Source organism: Parus major, chromosome 10, assembly GCF_001522545.3.
Source record: "Parus major isolate Abel chromosome 10, Parus_major1.1, whole genome shotgun sequence".
NCBI lineage: Eukaryota > Metazoa > Chordata > Aves > Passeriformes > Paridae > Parus > Parus major.
The window spans coordinates 16,888,607-16,903,202 of record NC_031779.1 but is presented as its reverse complement, the minus strand read 5'-3'; the positions used below and the strand labels follow the sequence as shown (position 1 = coordinate 16,903,202).

The following is a 14,596-nucleotide window of genomic DNA, read 5'->3' as shown; positions in this document are numbered from 1 at the left end:
ATTTTGCACGTGCATTTTTGTGATAGTGACACCACTATCACGCACTACCACTATCACCACTTCCACGCAGTGCCTGGTGGAAGGGAAAATCCACTTCTTTCTTTGGCACCAGCATCTCTGCTCAGCCCCTTGCCCCAGCCCCAACTTTCCAGAGGAGGCAGATTGTTGGTGGGTCTTCTCTGGTGAATCCAGCCCTGAAAATTGTTCTGTGGACATGGTGCCTTGCTCCACAAACATTTGGGAACAGAGAGTCCATATCAGTGCATTTAACTGTCCAGAGAAGGAGAAGAAGGTATTTATGAGAATTTGCTGTGCAGTTGGAGTTTGATTTTTATGCTTCTTTTAATGATGTTCTTTTCTTATAGTGCAGCATGAGTAACAATTCCCCCTTTGTATGTATTTTGTATCTATTCTTATTTCCTATTGAAATTCCTAAGCAAGAGACTATCCAAGTACTGAGTTGAAAATTTTGTTTTAAAATAAGCCAGATGTCCAACCTTCCTTTAGCTGCCAAGCCCTAAAGAGTTCAAGAAAGATGTTAAAATCTGTCTTGCTGGCTGTGAAAAACTAATTGCATAGCATAGGTGATGATCCCAGTCTCCCAGGAGAAGGAATAAAACTGCTTCAGGCAAAAGCTCTGCTGTTATTTGTCTGAGGATTGGAGTTGGCAGTGCCTGTGGAAAAAAGTTTCATTGCTTGCCCTCCTTGCTGGTTAACAAATGCAGAGACAGGAACACAGACAAAGGTAGGTGAGTGTTTGTGTGTTGGTATCTGAAAACCTAATTTACCTTATGAGAAAAATGCTGATTTTGTCCTTTTTTTCCCTTCTTTCTCCCCATGTCCTTCCTGTTGAGAGCACAGGGAGAGCTTAAAAGCCAGAGACAGAGGTTTCAGACTCAGTGTTACAATCAAGTGAAGGAAGCCCATGGCCTGAGTTATTTAATCCCTGTGTTGTAACAGTGATTCTGTTTGCAAAATGGATGTACAATTCCCCTCCCAAAGCAAAGAGTTTGGGGAGGATTAAGATTAGTCAAAGCACTGTGAAGACTAAAAGTGCCACTGAAATCCTGAGGATTTAAGGTTGCATTTTACTGGTGAAGTGGAAGGGCCTAATAGTTGCATTTATCGGGAAGAAAAGTGGCCTTGGACTTCCAGGCTGGTGGAAGTCACTGGGGGCACTCAGTACAGGGAAAGAGCTGAGGGACACACAAAACTGATGTGATGTCCAGATCTCACTGCATAAATTCAGATTTTGAAGGGGATTTAAATCAGGGACTTTAATTCCTGATTTTTGGAATAATTCACTGTAGGGCACAAGAAGGGTTGGTTCAGCATAATCCTAAATACTATAACCATTGCTGAGGTATTTGACAGTGATCAATTTTTAATGTAAATTCAACACCTGAAAAATGTAAAAAGTGAAAAAATATCTGTCATAAGGTGGTGTGTTGAACTGAAAATGAAATAAGATGATTGTAAAGGAAAAAAAACCCAAACAGCAGGGCTTTCTTGTGATAATTCCAGACCAAAATGACCATGGCTTTGCTTTACTCACTCCCCCTTGGATATAGAGGTGGAGCCCTGTGTGCATCCACATGTTCTGCCCTTGGATCTGGATCTCACAAGCATCCACACTGCACACACAGGATTTGTACCTGGACTTCAGTCCAGCCTCAGTGATGCCCATCTTCTGAACCTCTCCAATGTTTGGCATCTCTCTTTTGAGAATTACCTCTCTGAGGTGATAGTGTTTTTCAGGGAGAAAGCTCCAATGCCCTGACTTTGGTGAGAAACAGCAGAGGACAGAAAACATGATATTTTTTTTACATCATTCTGTTGATACCTCCTGGGCTTTCCCTCACCTCCTCCTCTCCCCCATCGTTTGCTTGTGTGTGGCTTTAGCAGAAACAGGAATCTTACCCAAGTCTTGCAAGCCATTGTTTCTTTATGTTAAATACAAAGTTCTTTTATTGACTCCAGCTGCTGCACCTCCCTGTGCTCACTGTGTTTGCTTTATTAAAATTGAACAGCGTGCAAGTAGGACATTGTAAATCACAAGTGACTGGGCCAGAGGAAGAGGGAGGGAGAGGGAGGGACTCTGATTGTATGACAACAAAGAGAGCATATGAACAGGCTGGGCCTCCTGGCTAATAGCAGCCAAAACTCATGAGTACAATTTGCAATTGCTCCCAGGAGGACAGGCAAGTGCCAGACAGTTAGCAGGGATAGATGGGAATGAGTACTGGAATACCTGATGTGTTCTCTCCAGAACAGAGCTTCTCAGAGGTCTGGGCACGCAGGAGCTGCCAGCCTGTGCTGTAATCCTGGGATTTATCTTAAGTCAGTGCCTGGCTGTGGTCATCCTGGCTGTGGAGGAAGCCTTGTTAAACCATCCAAGTCTTGGAGAGAGCTTTTAAACCAAGTACCACCGGGTCCCTCACAGAGAGGGAGGTGGAAGCTGCTGGTCCATAATTAAGCATTACACATTTTTCAGCTTTGTCTCTTCATGGTTGGTGGGGAGAATTGCATTTTTGTCTGCTTGAATCCCATGGGCATCCACAGGGGACAGTCAGAGTAGGTAAACTTGGGGCAGAAAGACAACAGGTTCCTTCCCTGTGCCAGGAGAGTTCCTGTGCTCTCAGCACCCCCAGAAGGTGCAGAACCACCACGGACAGCACAGCAGCCATGCAGAGGGTCCCTGGCAGCCTCAGTGACCCAGCTGTGAGCCCTCAGCACCACAGTGGCTGCGCCCTCTGCTCTGGCAGTGGTTTTTGCTGTGCATGTGATATGGAAACCTCTGTGCTCAGTGTGTTCTCTCCTGCAGTGCTCCTCGACGTGCGGCAAGGGGCTGCAGTCGCGCGTGGTGCAGTGCATGCACAAAGTGACCGGGCGCCACGGCAGCGAGTGCCCGGCCCTGGCCAAGCCCCCAGCCTACAGGCAGTGCCACCAGGAGGTCTGCAATGACAAGATCAACGTCAACACCATCACCTCACCCAGGCTCGGTGAGTCAGGGGCCTGGGGGGAAGGTGCCAGCTGCCCAGGGAGGGCTGCAGTGATTGTCTGGGGCCAGAAACTGGGAGAGGCTCAGGCAGACTCCACTAAAGGTCTGGTGTGGGTGGGTCCTGTCTGACTCCTGCCTCAGGCTGTGCCCAGGTGGAGAGCTTGGCAAAGGATGGAGCTGAGGGAGCAGCAGGAGCACACAAATGGTGGGTGATTGATAGGATTGAGTGATTGATTGATTGATCGATCACAGAGGTGAGGGAACTGGCAGGTGCATCTTTCTCCATCGCAAACCCGTCCACAACACTGCCTGTGCTGCAATGAGTGTGAAGCAGGATCATTTATTCATTGTACCCCAAGAAAATACATGACCCTGACAGGTGGTTTGATGGACTTCCTGTAAGCCCTGTGATTTTCTGTCACTGTCCTCCTCCTCATCCTCCCTGCATTCCTTGTGTCCCTGGCTGAGATGGGAATATGGTGATGACCATCTGTTTCCTGAAACACTGTAACACTGTATTTAAGATGTGCCACTAGTTAAGAATGCCTCTGTTAATACAAATTTGTGGGGATCTTATGATTTTCCACATTGTATTTCCTTGGTTTATAAGGAGATAAAATATAAATATACTAAAAATATATTTTTCCAAACTTCAGCCCTGTGTGTTCCACCACAGCTCCAAGAACCAAGTTGGTTTCTTTGCATTTCACACATCCTCAGCAGTAAGATGAAGATAAATAAAGGCATCAGCTACACTGACACAGCCTCATGGGTGCCTCCTGTCCCCTTCTTTACAAGAGGCTAAACAAGAAGAGTAAGGTAAACAAGAAGAGTAAGGTAAACAAGAAGAGGTTACCAGAAAGAGCAACCTCCTCTGTCACAGCTGAGCTGATCTTACAGGCTACGAAACCTTTACCACACATGAAAACACAGAGCTGATAAATGAGAACCATTTTCTAATAGTGCTGGCCAGTATTAAATAACACTTAAACTAGGACTAGACTTGAAGCTTCTGAATTGAAATTTGTTCCCTGAAAGTTTACCAAATGTTTTAAAAGAAAATGGGGACTTTCATTCTTGCAAATTCCCTCATGCTGAGGGGCTTCTAACCTCTTTTGGTATGAGAGTACTTCCCAGATATTTTAGCCCTAAGAGCATAGCAAAAGGAAAACATTTCATTTGAGAAGTAAGCCCTTGAAACACTGATGAGACAAGAAATCCATCCTAATTCACATTTTAGGACAAAGCAATAAGATGCTCATGTGCTTAGAAGACTGAGGAGGCTCAAGTCCCTGCTGAAAGTAATCTGCAAGCAATTTGGGATGCTTTTGTTTCTAAACCAGGCTTGGAATCACCAGGGCCAGAAACAATGATATTTGATATTAGTAGAAAGACATATCATTGAGTGTTTTGCTCTTCTTGCTTATAAACAATTCTAATTGGATTATCTTTAAACAGAGTTTTCTGTTTTCTGCAATGGGAGCATCAGAAAAAAAAACAGAAAAAAAGTCCAGTAGTCTGCAGACCCCTTGCTGCCTTGTCCCTGCTTCAGAATGGTTTTTTGTCTTGAATAACATTTCCAAAAATATCTGAGTGTGGAATTCACCTCACCTGTCTTTTATGTCTGTGTCCAGTGTCTCTCATTGATGACATATTCAGAGTGATTTATTCTGTCACTTCTTTCCTGTCTTCCTTCACAGCCTATGAGGGATATTTGACCTCTGAAATATTAGTCCTGGCCTTATTTGTGGCTTATTTTCTATTATATGAACTCTCCCATCTCATTCATAAAGTCTGTCTCAGGTGTTCTTGCCAGGTGTGTGATTTATTCGTCTCCATCCCATTGACTGCAGTGTGGCGTTCATGGCCTTAAAGCTGGGCTGAATCTTTGGATGTTTTGTTCATCCAGGCCTGTTTGCCTCTGAGACAAAATAGGTGCAACATGAGGATGTTTGCACTCCCTGTTCATGTCCAGGGAAGGAAGGAAGCACTTCCAAGAGCCCGATATTTTGGTAGAGAGAACATCACCTGCTCTCCAGTGCTGGCAGCGAGTGTGGCCCTCCCTCCCCTCAGGTGCAGGGCTTTTGGTCACACCTGCAGTGCTGTGCCCTGGCTAATCTGGCAGTTTCTCCTTTCTTGTCTCCTCCCAAGCTGCCCTCACCTACAAGTGCACGGGGGACCAGTGGACAGTGTACTGCAGGGTGATCCGTGAGAAGAACCTGTGCCAGGACATGCGGTGGTACCAGCGCTGCTGCCAGACGTGCAGAGACTTTTATGCAAACAAGATGCAGCAGAAGAGTTAATGAACTGTGCCACTCCTTAGAGTCTTCCAGCTGTTTGTATGTAAATCACAGACTAGTAGGTCTGAGTACTGGAACTTCATGAGTTGCTACAGCGTGGTGGATCCCAAAGCACACCTAATGAGACTTGAAACTAATCCTACAGACTGGATACCAAAGTCATCCGCTCATCCACCTTAAAAAAAACACACAGAAAGGGTCATCTCAAGGAGCCAATCATTTCTGAATATTTTGACATCCTCACATTTTTCATTATTGCTTTTTTAATATATTAAATCACCAGCCACTGGATGGCTTGCTACCATTAAAGAAAAGGACAAGAGTTGCAAAGTGATTATATTGGATAAGGTTATGGGTACCTCCATGGAGGAAAGCCTCTGGCAAAATAATTCAGCAAAGGTAGAGACATTACTTAATCTTTTAATCTTGGCTTTTATCTGTTGTTTTCAATTCCCAGCAGTTATCCCACTGCAGAATGGGCTTGGAGGGACATGCATAAATGAAGGGCTTAGTTTAAAGAGAGGATTTTCTGTAAAAGCTTGTGAAAACTGATAGCAGAGGATGGACATCTCTGAATTTCCTACAGAAAACTCAGTATAATTATATCCAACATTCCAAGTCATATTTTTAGAGCCACTAATAGGGAGTGCTTTTCCTTCTAATTCTAAAAAACAATTCTATCTTTTCCCCAGAATAATTGAGTTTCTTTTATGAAACCTAATTTTTCTCTGAGCATAATGAAATGGAAGCTTATTAACAGCCGTAGATAGTTACTTTTAAACAAGAATCATTTACATGAGATGGGAGAAGCCAGAAATTATTTCATCCAGTAGAGCTCACTGAGGGATTGCTTGGCCTAAGCTCTCTCCAATTTCTAGAAGTCAATCAGATAATGAGACTGTTGGTTCTTATAAGAGGACTGTGAAACTGGATAGGGTTGGAACAGAAACTGAATTTGGCACAATCTTTATGAAAAGGATGTAGTGGGGAGCAGAACAGGTGTTTCCTATCTCTGGGCTCTTTTATACAGCTGAGGTTATGTAGCTTTTGGAGTAACCAGAAGTAGCCAGGGATCCAAGACATTCAAAGTGTAACCTGGAGCTTGTGGGAAGCCAGAGGGCTCAGAGTTCCATTGCTTCCAGGGCTTGGGAATTTCCTCTCTGTCTTTGGATGCTCCCTGTCTCACTTCTGTGGTGCTGTCAGGTTTGGTGCTGTCAGAACCCTTCAGGTGCTGCACACACAATACTCTCTGCCATGTCTCTGCACTTTAAACCAGACTCCTCTCCATCATGTGAGACTTGAAACAGGAGCTCTGCCCAGGGCAGGGCTTGTGCCCTCCATTGTCACACACATCAGTGTCTCCCTATCACATCTTGCTCCAACAAGCATCATTTCCCTTCAGCCCCCTCCTCGTGGCAGGAGCAGAGCCCTTTGGATAATTGCAGCTTTGTACTCACTCTAGAACTGTGTGGGACTGTTTGACTCCTTGGAGCTGAGCACAGAACCAAGCCCAGCTGCTCCCCCAGCCCCTGGGCCAAGCTGACTTGAAGCTCACATCTGGCCCCAGGTTGTCTTTGTTGCTGTTGTCTCTTTTTGTCAATGCAAGGAAAGATAAAGGATCTTAGTAGCTAACATGTCTTTAAAGCAAATTTTAGTTTTAGTACTGTTCTATCCACATCCAGGACCTCACTGGAATAACCTAGTAGCATTTCATTAAGGGCTAAATTTTTCAAGCACAGGGAGATAATGTTCATCAACAGACTAACCCTGTGTGGGCTTCACATTTACACCTGTGCTTGTTAGTGCAAATTAGTGTATGTGCACCAGGGCTGGCCTGATGCACAAGGGCACATTTGCACACCTTTTTTCCTCAAATGCCTGTCTCAAACAGATCTGCTTTCCAATGCCTTAGATGATTTTCTCTATCAGGGAAATGATTCCAACTTGGTTTTTGTTATACTGGATTTTTTTCTGACAATTTATTATCAGGATTAGACCTCCTTTTTATGTTATTCCCACCCTTTTGCCCAGCCCAGAGGTTGTGTAAGTACTTAGCAAGTAATCAAGGGAAAATTGCTGGTAGGAGTGACAGGGGAGATTTAGACAATACCAGGTGATATTCAATTAATCAAGTTAGCAGATAGAACTGCTAATGAGGAAGTTCCAAGAGATCGGACAGAGCCCAGAGGACCTGGTTTATGTTCATAATTCACAGTGGTGTTTCCCCCTTAACCTGCAGTGACACTGGGACTGTCCTTGCTGCCTCCCTGCCCCCAGAGCCACCCCTGAGTCCCCTGGCACCCCTTACTCAGTTTGGAATTTGCTGGTTTTCTTCTCACGGGCAACATTTTCTCTGTTACCTTGGCAGAATTGTGTGAATTATCATTGCTGGCAATCAAAGGTGCTTTTCCACTGCAGGGAACGTTTTCCTTCTGGTGCTGATCTGTGACCCTCTCTAGGCAAAAGGTAGGACATAGGAGAGGATTTTAGGTTTTGTGTTTTTCAGTAATGGTTCACTACTGGCCACTGTCCAGAACAGGTGCTAGGCTGGTTAGACCTGTGGCCTCACCCAATCTGCTGGGTTTTGGACCCAAAGAACACTTGAGTCTAAGTTCTGGGTCCTACCTAAGGACACAGGAATTTACAAGGATTTTTTTCAACTGTATGAGCACTGAGAAAAAAACACCTCACTTGCTCTCACAGATTAGCATGCATCAACCTTTTACTTTTTATAATCAATCCCCCCAACACTGATTAAGAACTGATGGCACAACACAGCTCCACTTTATTCAATTCTCTTACTTCACATGGTGACAACCATTCCATCACATAACAGGAGAAAAATAATAATAACAAAAAAAAATTCTATTCAATATTCCTTCACTTCTGGTTTTTATCACTTTATAGGAGTTTTACAGTGAAGTCACAGCTATGCTCTGCCCTCAGTTCCCACATTCTGGTGAAAAGAAAAGCTGTTTGTTTCACTGTATCTATGACAATACTTTTCTTACTTGTTCATAAGAGATTGATGCTCTTTTGATTACAGTGGTGGTATTTCCATATTGTAAACAATACTCTGTACTGTTACTAAAGTACTGTACATTTCTAGTTGCACAATTGTGTTATTGAGTGTAGATTCTCACTATCTCATGTATGGTGCTATTTTTTGTCGGTGGAAAAGAACCTTAGCAGTCGATTATTGCTTGATATTTTATTATAATACAGGGATATATTCTCCATGGCAATAATATCATTTAAGTTTTCTCATTACAGAGTGAAATGTATATATTTTTCCATTAGCTAATTTGCATATGTACTGTATCCATGGTAATTTTCTTCTTGGTGCTGGTTATAAATAGAAAAAGATAAAAAACAGTCAAACTGAATGGAACCAGTTGTAAATGAAAGCCAAAAAAAAAAAAGAAAAAAATAGGATTATTCCATTTTGAACAAATTGAATATGTTGAATAATAAATTTATTTTTTTCATAACAACTTAAATAAGGTTTCTGAACTTGAAACAAAAAGACAAAGCAAACCCAACTGCATCAAAATTAAGAGAAAGGAGTGAAGCTGTAAATGGTACATTATGCATCTGTGTAATCCTGGACTGAGACTGGGATTTGGTTAAATCCATGCCAACTGTTTAATTGCTGTGGTCAGTATAAAAGGTCATTTGGCTGTAAAATTCTGGCACCTCAGAGTTCTCAGTGTGCTAACAAACCAAGAAATGATGGGTCTTGGTCAGGGTGCAGAACAAAGCACGGGGATGTTAACACCTGAATAATGCCTTGCCAGGTCTGTGGTCAGTGACACAACAGTAGAAATTCCTGTCTGGGAAGAACGTGCCAGGCTCTGTTTGAGATCTCTGTGTGTGCCTGGGCAGGGGGGAGCTTCTGCTTGGGGAGAGGGATGTTCTGAGAGTGCTTTGGGGGAAGGTTGTTCTTGCTGTGCTGGAGCTGGGAGGGAGCAGCAGCTCCACAGGCACCCCCTGACAATGAACGGTGCTGAGCATGTGGAAATTTATACTGGAGCAAAACGGTCCCATCCATTGGGAAGGTATCTGCATAACCTAGCTGCACTCTCCCCTGGTGTGAAATAAACAGAATTACTTCAGTGCCACGTGTTCTGGATGTCTTTGTTGTAGGCACTAGCCAGAATCTTTGTACTGTTTGGCTCCCCCTCAGCATGGTGAAGGTTATTTTTGCAGACAGCTGCACACAGATACACCTGTAGGATCCTTTCCCAGCCTGCCTTACAAAGATGCCATCATCTGTATCCCACTCCAGCTCAATTCTTGTTAAAAGGGCACTTAGAGGTGGGAGCAGCATCTTTCTAAAGCAGCCTTAAAAATGCAGGAATATGGTGGAGTGGTGGACTTGGCAGTGCTGGGTTGGACTTGATGATCTTAAAGGTCTTTTCCAACCCAAAGGATTCTATGCTTTTATAACAAACCAAAGCAGAGTTGGTGAGAGAGCCCTCCTCCCACAATGATTTCCAGAAATGGAGTTTATACTTTAATAACAGAGCTCATTTACTGATCTCACACTGGATTTATGGCATAGCACTGATGGGCTTCCCAGTTTCTGAGGCAGCCCTGGGAGATACCAACCCAGCTGCCACCCTGCACAGGACCATTCACAGCAGCAGCACTGCAGAAACTCCATCCCAGCCCTGCTGTGCATTAACACTTCATCGTGTTTGTGCCTTGCCTGCAGTCAACATCTGATTGCAATTGTTGACCTGTTTGAACAATAAAACGTAGCTCTAAGCCTGGGGAAGCCAAAGGGCTTTGCATTAAGCTGGGGTATGGCAGTGGGTGGGAGGGGTGTAAGGAATGCTGTCATACATTTGGCTTGAAATGTTCCTGGTATGTGCCAATATCTCTCCTATAAATCCAGTAGGATTATATACTTATTTTGCCTATTTTACATGTAGCTGTTTGCTGTTTTTCTCTTATTCCTAATCCCCATTTCTACCCAAGCCATTGCCCTTCCCTGTGAGCTCAGTTGATTTTTAAGACACCTCAGCCAAGGTCACTAAAGGCAGGTGGGGTCACATGGCTCTGGTGCTCTGGCACAGAAGGATCAGAAGGAAAGTAAAATCCCTCCTCCCCTCCTTGGAGGTCACTTCTGCCTCCACCAACTCCACCTGCTCCCTTCACTCTGCTGGTGTCCACAGCAGCCTCAGCTGTCTCTTGCAGCACGCTGGCAGCACCCTGTTTCCTCTGGAAGGAGTTTTCCTTCCAAAAATGTGGAACACTTTAACCCCACATCACCCCCTTGCTCACCAAGCACCACTGCTGAGGACTCTGCTCTCTGGTAGAGTGAAAACTGAATGTTCCTTTGTGTTTTCCCCAACACCACATGGAGCATTTCCATGGGGAAAGGGATATTTTCTTCCTGCTGGAGAGTGTCAGTGCAAACACTAGTGTGCTATGGAGTTCCAGCAGAGAAGATCTGTGCCAGATGTGCTCCCATTCCATGCACTCACACTTCTGATGGTGTCAGGAAGAATGGGATGGGATGCTGCTCTTCACGTTACCTGGAATGGAGGAAAACACTGATTTTTCACCAGGAGAGCATTGGTAGCTCACCAGTCTGCAGGGCTGGCTCCACCACCCCACAAACCACCAGCTGCACAAGGATCACTGACAGTTTTCTGTAAGGTCACTACAGCATCACTGGAGCCTTTCTGGAGACAGGGAGTGAGAGTACTCGGCCTGCTGAGGGGTCAGCAAAAAAGGGGAATCCTCTAACAGACTCTTTCATGTTGCACTAAGATCAGTGCAGCCTGTCCAGCGAAACCAGACAAGCCATTCTTGGGTTGGACTTTATTCATTTTCTTAGAAAAGACATTTGAACATTTTTCAGCTTTCCCCAGCTCTGTACTTTTCCTTTGATTTTGTCTCTGATGACAAAAGGACCCAACCAGACTGCAGCTTTGTTTGGCACCAAACTTCCCTCCTGAGATGATCACACAAGAAGTCTTTTATCACTCTGGGGGCTCTGAGCCAGAGCTGCTTGTGGTGGAAGTGGCTGGGATTGTAACCCCAGGCTGTGGTGGGATGAGAGTCAAGCTCGGGCTGTCAGCAAGGGGACCTGCAGCAGTTCCCTGCCAGGACACATCAGAACTCCTGAGCCACCTTCTTCCAGTGCTGCTTTCATTAAGGAAAAGGTATGAAATCCACATCTAGATTGAATTTAAAGATTAGGTGTTATTTAAAATATAAATCCTGTCCAGAATCATGATCTGATTCCATAGGAAATCACTATAAATTGAACCTCCCCTGCCCTCCACTGCTCACTAACAACATTTGGTTTTCTCACAGAGCTGATGCCACCTGTGCTGCCCTGGCTTCAGCACTGTCAGCTCTGTTCCATGCCCAGGTTTGTGTTGAGGAAGAAGGGCCCTGCTGGAATACTGGAATTCTGCTCTCTTCAGGTATCATCACCCTGGAGCTGCCGGCTGCTCTGGCTCGTGGCTTCCCCCCATCACATCACTGCAGTGCCTTGAGGAGGGGACAGTGACACTGAGCCCAGGAAATGCTGTCAGCCATATTTCCCAGAGGGTAAGGAAGATTCCATCTCTTTCTTGGTTTTGTTTGCTTACTTTTTTTCTTAACCATGTTTTGCTGAAGAAGCAATTTTAAAGGGGAAGAAGAAAAACCACATTATTGTGTAAGCAAAATGGAAAAGAGATTTCTGTGGGTTCCCAGGTATTCATGTGCCATTCTCCCTGCAAAAACAACTCTCAGGCTGTGGCTGGCTGAGTGTTCAGCACGGGTGTTTTTGCAGCAGCTGTGTGCACAGTACCTTCCATCACAAGCCCTGTTCCCTGGCTGTCCCCATGGCTCAGTTTATTTGTGTGCAAGGCAACTGAGAGGTTATCGAGGCTTCCCATCAGCTGTACAAACTCACAGCAGCACCAGCTCTGTGTGTGTCCCTTTCTGAGAGTTACAGTTTGGGGGTAATCAGCTCTTGGGCAGCTCCTAGCAAAGATCTGGGTTTTCTGGTGTTGCTGCCTGTGCTTATGCCACAAGATGTGGGGGATCTATAGCCATATGTGTAAGAAAGAAAAAGCTTATTTACTTGTTTTCAGCCTCCCCATAGAATGGTTCTAAAAGCAGAAGTATCCTTCACTATGAAGGATAAAAAAAGATAAAATTGACAAAAACACCCTCATATTTGTTAAATTTTTTCTAGGTGTTTTTCAGGGTATCACTAAGTCTTGCCAGGCACCTCCCTTTCCTCCCCTGCCTTCCCCGAATGCTTCCATTTTTGGCTAAAAAATCCCAAGTTTGGGATTTTTGGACCAACTATGTCAGCCAAAACCCAGGCTCTCTTCTCTAATTTTTCCACTTAATTTTTCAACTATCTTCTGGCAAAGCAGAAGCACTGTTTTGATGGAAAGTTTTTCAACCAGCTCTGCTCATTAATTTCTGCCAGCAGTCACAGAATAGTGCATCTTGCAGAGAGGAGAGTGTCTGAAGGGCCCAGTGTGAGGCAGGAATGAGTAACACTCCTCTCCCAGCTCTGTGCCCCAGCCAGCTCCCTTCTCCTAATGAGAGACATCTTTCTAGAGAGGTTTCCAGCCTAAATCTCTCTTGGCAAATCAGCTCAGTAATTCAGGTACTTTGCCAGGTTAGAGGAAGATGTGGGTGGGCATAGAAAGATCTCTGAGCAAAGGACCCCGGGACTCAGACGAGCCACGTTGTCCATCTCTTATCTGCTTGGACTAATTTTGGACTCCTCCAGGCAAGCACCAGTTGGCAGGGAAGAGTGGGGAGGTGGGGCTGGTTCATCTCCCTTTCAAGGCGAGTTTCAGTGTGCTTTAATGGTGATGTTCAGATACACCAGCAGCTGAGCCATGCACAGCCATGAGCTGTGTCCATGTAACCCTGAGATCTGCAGGAACAAGATCCTAAAGTGGCTGATGGACTGAAATGACACCAGTACATCCCTGCTGTGTGTCTGTAACCCACCTGTCCATGAGGAAGGTATTTTTCACACTGAGCTCAGGGGAAGCCCAGCTTCTCTCGTTGTTGGGTTTCTGTGATGACAGGAACCTGGGAAGATGTTCTTACAGAGTAGCCAAATTTTTCAGTGTTTGGCCTCAGCAGCCAAAGGAGCATCTGCCCGTTGGCTACATGGTCTCCTCAGGGAAAAGCCATCCATCAGCAGTCCCTGACATTTGCAAAGTGCTCTGAGATCTTTCAGTGAAAGACCTTTTAGATGTGCAAAAGTTTATAGCCATTCTCTGACCGTGGCTGATTTTAAAGGGTTAACTTAGGAACAGGAAATACAGTGACTAAAGGAAAGCCATTAATATTAAATTCTACCCTTTGCCAGATTGTCCTGTGTTATCTTTGCTCTTTCATGAAATATTTTCCAGTTTTTCTCGCAGGGCATTCCTTACAGGGGCAGCAGCTAAGGAGCTGTAACTTGGCACATCTCCACCTGCTTTTCTGTAGCAGTGCACATTTGTGCTCTGGGATTTGAAGAATTTCCTTTGCCTCTAGAATTGATATGCAAACAGTCAGCTGTACAGACATCAATCTGTCCAGTAGACATGCCACGTGACCTAAGGAATAATACAGGTGGTCAGCACCATGCTGATGACTCCCGAATTTCTGGAGCAAGCAGAATCATTTTCCTACGTCAAGAAGACGGGAGGTCCTGTGTACACCCTCGAGTAATCTGCTGTGCTTGACTGATCACAAAACACCCACCAAGATTTCCCTAACAAAGTCCTTCATTTCTGCCAAAGAAAGCAAAGATTTTCAGGAAATGAGAGACGTGACCTTGCCACCTCACAAAGAGCTTGGGGGTCTCAAGATAGTCATCTCAGCAGAGGGATGCTCGTGCCAGAGCAAACGTAGAGCCCTGTGTGGTCAGTGCACAGCTCTTCCAGCATCCCTTCCTTCATCAACTGTTGTGGTAAAAACAGAAATGGGCAAACATAGTCTTCTCCTGCCTGTTTGCTGTGTTGCTGTAAGTTCCACTGTGCCCAGGTGCTGCTGTGTGAGCAGGTGTGGAATGAGGGATGTTGAGACTGGCAGGGAGGGATGAGTGTTAACCCAGTTCAAACCACTTCCCCCACTGTGATTCCATCACAGCCAAAAGCTGTGCTTGAGTTGCTGGGCACCCTGTGGGCATCTAAAGCCTAAGGGGAATTTTTAAGAGAGAAAGAAATGGCTCCAGAGAACCCCATAACTCTAAGCAAGTTATTCTCTAGGACAGTCGCCATTTCTGTTAAAAATAAGTCTTTCATTTCCTATTGATACTTCTCAGGCT

The 14,596-nt window shown here is 44.9% G+C and overlaps 1 protein-coding gene across 2 annotated transcripts in view; it reads left to right on the top strand.

Moving 5' to 3' along the window:
• ADAMTS17 (ADAM metallopeptidase with thrombospondin type 1 motif 17) overlaps positions 1-9,419 on the top strand; it is a 157,051-nt gene extending 147,632 nt beyond the window's left edge. For both annotated transcript variants that reach the window (XM_015638750.3, XM_015638749.3), the window contains 2 exons: positions 2,825-3,002; positions 5,153-9,419. In XM_015638750.3, coding sequence (XP_015494236.1) covers positions 2,825-3,002; positions 5,153-5,304 — 330 coding nt within the window. In that variant the 3' untranslated portion in view covers positions 5,305-9,419. The remainder of the gene's footprint in view (positions 1-2,824; positions 3,003-5,152) is intronic.
• Positions 9,420-14,596: the final 5,177 nt, after the last annotated feature.